This window comes from Eimeria mitis, genomic scaffold (genome assembly GCF_000499745.2).
Source record: "Eimeria mitis Houghton genomic scaffold, Emh_scaff176, whole genome shotgun sequence".
NCBI lineage: Eukaryota > Apicomplexa > Conoidasida > Eucoccidiorida > Eimeriidae > Eimeria > Eimeria mitis.
In genome coordinates, this window is record NW_013570077.1 from 26,556 (window position 1) to 28,950 (window position 2,395).

Below are 2,395 nucleotides of genomic sequence, written 5' to 3' on the forward strand. Positions count from 1 at the left end.
CTGTTGCTGCTGCCCAGGGCTCCCCAGCTGTTGCTTCCTTCGAAGCTGACTTGCGATCCCTCAGTTGGGGCGGTCGCTCTCTGCAGCATGCGCCTCAGCAGCAGACGCGGCAACACGAAAACATGAACTATCAGTACCATCACCAGCAAGAGTATTACACGCAGGAGTACTTTGACCAGCGTCAGCAGGTACAACAACAACACCCGCCACAGCAGCTGCTGCAACAGCAGCCAATTCAACAACTGCAACACCAAGTACAGCTGCATCAGCAACAACAACAGGTCGATGAGACGCTGCAGATACAACTGCAACAAAGAGGGGAGCAGCTGGAACATTCTCAGCCGTGGCAGCATCAGCATCAGCAGCAGCACTGGCTGCAAGGCAGCGCAGTTGACCCCTTGGGCGCTTCTGTTCGTGAGTTCCAGCCCCACCCGCACCAGCCGGGGTTGCAGCAGCAGCTGCAGCAGCGACAACTACATCAGGAGCAACAGTTGCAGCAACAGCGCCTACAGCAACAGCACCAANGCAGCTGCAGCAGCGACAACTACATCAGGAGCAACAGTTGCAGCAACAGCGCCTACAGCAACAGCACCAAGAGCAACTTCTTTGGCAGCAGCCGGGTCTGCACCACCAGCAGCAGCTGCAGCAACTGCGCGAGCATCAAGTGCGGCAGCAAGAGCGCGAGCTGCAGCACCAACAACAGTACCGATTGCAGCAGCAGCTACTGCTTCAGCTGCAACAGCCGGCTTTGTTGCAACACCCAGCATACTACCTGCAGGATAACCAGCAAGCCTGTACGCAGCACCAGTTCCAGCAACAGCAGTACGCGCAGCAGCTGCAGCAGCAACTTCTGCAACCGTTGCAGCAACAGCACATGGCGCAAACGTCGGCGTGGCTCGGTGCATTAGAAAGGCCGGACTGGCCTGTGACGCCGCCCGTGTCAGCCGCTGCCGCGGCAGCAGCAGTAACAGCAGCTGCTGCAGCAGCAACCGGCGGCGGAGTCACACTGGGCTGCGACTGTGTGGCATGCCGCGGCAGCAGCGGCCGCAGCAGCTGCTGCCTTCGGGGTCTGAAAGCCAGGCTGGAGGCACTGAATCTTGGGGTGGATCCTAGGGAGCTGAAGATCAACTCCAGGATCGGCAGCGGCGCATCAGGGACTGTTTTAAAGGCTGTATGGAGAGGCTGCGATGTGGCAGTGAAAGTGCTGCCGATGGTGCAGCAGCAGCTGTTGCAGCAGCAGCAGCAGCAGCAAGGAAGAAGCGCATCCGCCGCCGCTGCTGCGGCAGCAGCAGCTGCGGCGCGAGAGCTGCAGATTATGAAGCGGCTCAGGTGCCCGAACCTCGTGCTTTTGATGGGGGCATGTGCGCTCGATACTGATGCTGTGTGCAGCAGCAGCAGCAGCATTAGCAGCGGCAGAAACAGCAGCAGCGGTTCTTTGAGTTCGAACAGCGCAGCGGAGCTGCTAGCAGCAAGCGGCTGTTGTGGTCCGGGGCTCGCAGTGGTGATGGAGTTGTGTGCTGGGGGCAGTCTGTTTGGGTTGCTCCACGGGAAGCCAGAGGATGCACTTGCTGCTGTTGCTGCTAAAGCCCCTGCAGCTGCTCCGGCGGCTGCGCCTGCTGTTGCTCCTGCGGCTGATGCTTCTGTACCTGCTGGCGGTGCTGCTGTTCCATCTGTTGCTGTTGTCATGTCTAAAGCACCGCACGACAACTCGTTGTCAGCTCCCCAAAGCCGCATGCTCGGCGGTACGACAGGAGCAGCAGCAACTAAAGCTGCAGTAGCGGAGACAGCGGATGCAATAGCAAACATTTCGACGGCTACCGCAACGCATGAAACCTCCCAAGGCCTGCACCAAGACTCTCCGCAGCAGCAACGGCACTTTANACGGCTACCGCAACGCATGAAACCTCCCAAGGCCTGCACCAAGACTCTCCGCAGCAGCAACGGCACTTTAAAGAGCAGGAACAGGAGCCACATTCGCTGGCGCAGCCTCCGCCACAGCCGCTTCTGCAGCAGATGCATCCTCCTCCACAGCAGCCAGACCAGCCTCCAGAGCAGCGGCGGCGCTTGACCTGGGTGCAAAAGCTGAAGGTTGCTCTTGACGTTGCTCGGGGCTGCGCCTACCTGCATGCATCGCAGCCCCCAGTTGTTCATCGGGACTTAAAGAGCCTAAACATTCTACTGGTCGAGAGAATCACCAGTGACAAGCAAATGCCCGTCGCAAAGGTGGAAAACACCAGTAATAAAACAGTTACAACGATGCTGCTTCTTTTTCTGTTGCTGCTGGATGCGTGTGTGCGTTTGCATGCTTCGGCTCGCTGCACTTGGTGCTGTTGCAGCTGCTCTTCTTGTTTCAGTTCCTGTCCATGGTGTTTATGTTTCCGACTTAGCTGGTGCC

General features: G+C 58.5%; 1 protein-coding gene across 1 annotated transcript in view; it reads left to right on the forward strand.

The window, feature by feature from the left end:
* The window catches only part of EMH_0002070 (uncharacterized protein), a gene marked incomplete at both ends in the record, with an annotated part of 2,810 nt that extends 742 nt beyond the window's left edge, over nt 1-2,068 (forward strand). The window contains 4 exon segments of the mRNA XM_013495808.1: nt 1-414; nt 483-522; nt 526-1,878; nt 1,882-2,068. Coding sequence (XP_013351262.1) covers nt 1-414; nt 483-522; nt 526-1,878; nt 1,882-2,068 — 1,994 coding nt within the window.
* Nucleotides 2,069-2,395: the final 327 nt, after the last annotated feature.